General features: G+C 61.7%; 1 protein-coding gene across 1 annotated transcript in view; it reads left to right on the forward strand.

Moving 5' to 3' along the window:
* Positions 1-472: 472 nt before the first annotated feature.
* Positions 473-1,375, forward strand: part of UBXN6 (UBX domain protein 6) — a 6,138-nt gene continuing 5,235 nt past the window's right edge. Inside the window, exon 1 of the mRNA XM_010562249.1 lies at positions 473-1,075. Within this exon, the coding sequence (XP_010560551.1) occupies positions 953-1,075 (123 nt within the window). The 5' untranslated portion in view covers positions 473-952. The remainder of the gene's footprint in view (positions 1,076-1,375) is intronic.

A 1,375-nucleotide genomic window follows, 5' to 3' on the forward strand; every position in this document is an offset into this window, starting at 1 on the left:
GAGGGGTCGTCCCGGTTTAGGGGGGTGGGTGGGAAGGGTCCCCGGGCTGGGGCAAGGTGTTGGGGGATGGCATTAGACCTGATTTCCCTATCTTTGGTTTTAAAATTTGAACTCAGTCTAGCTGAGCTGGAGCAAAACGGTGTAAGGAGTCCACCTGGAAGGTTCCTTGATTTTTAAACCTTGTTTTAACCCAAATCTGGTTTCTCTGCGAGATCACGGAAATGCAAATGGTTGGCTGCCCGCACTGGGCTCACCGCCTGATGTCGAAGCGGTTACATGCGATTTGGTGGCAGCTGGAGCTGCCAGAGCTCAGCGAGAGCCAGGCGGGTACAAAACACAAACCACGCTGGGTGGGGAGCCCAGAAATTATTTACAGGGTCATTGTGGCCCCGGGGTGGGGGGAGACAAGGGGGGACACGGGGTGAGTGGGGACGAACCATGGATGGTGGCCTGGGATGCGCACGAGGGAGAATTCTGGGTTTTGCGGGAGGGAATTTGTCAAGTAAAGGGGTGTCGAGGAGCAGGCAGGTCCGGGGGGGTCGGTTTGTGTATCTCCATGTCACCTCACTCCTGCTGGGCTGTGCCGTAGTGCCGGGCTGTGTGTTGGCTTGCTGGTGGTACAGAGCCCGTGGTGCATGTGACTGGTGCCAGGACAGCAAAAACGTCCCCGTGCGGTTTTCGGGGGGTCCCTGTGCTACTCCGTGGCGTCTCCTGTGCCGTGGGCGTGGGGGTCCCGGCTACGCTGTGACTTGGTGCATGACTGCCCGCCGGCGATGCGGGCCTGGGTCCGGCCTCCATCTGCGTGTTTCTGGCTGTCGGTGCCATTGGGGCGGCCCAGGTGTCGGTCCCCGTGCCGACAGCTGGCTGTCGGCCCAGTTGCTGGTGCCGGGATGCTGGATTGCCATTTCCACAGCTGCTGCCTGTGCGGGTGAACGTGCAACCCCCATTTGGGATGGGCGACCGGCCCGATCCCGCTAACGATGTCCTTGGGATGAGGCGGCCTCTTCTTCAGCACCAACCGTCCCGTGTCCCCACGAGGAGGAGGAGGAGGAAGAGTTGTGCCAGACTCGCAGGGGTGTGCTTTCATCCCCAAATTTTGACCCCATAGGCCGATTTCAAACCCGCTTTGCAGGGCAGGAAGACAGGCAGGTGAGGGAAGGCCTGCCCACGGGCCCGGGCAGTGAGAACAGAAAATCCTCTCATCTTTTAGGCTCCCTCAGCCCCAGCTGCCCACCGGGGCCTGGCGCGATCTGCTCCGGTGTGGTGGTGGGCTCCATTTTGGGCTGGTTTGGTCAGGCCGGGGCTGCTGGTTCCTCCCGGGGTGCAGCGGAGGGGGCGGTCCGTGGGGGCTGTGGGGGTCCGTGGGTGCCAACCT

This window comes from Haliaeetus leucocephalus, unplaced genomic scaffold (assembly GCF_000737465.1).
Source record: "Haliaeetus leucocephalus isolate CR32 unplaced genomic scaffold, Haliaeetus_leucocephalus-4.0 Scaffold157, whole genome shotgun sequence".
Classification (NCBI taxonomy): domain Eukaryota; kingdom Metazoa; phylum Chordata; class Aves; order Accipitriformes; family Accipitridae; genus Haliaeetus; species Haliaeetus leucocephalus.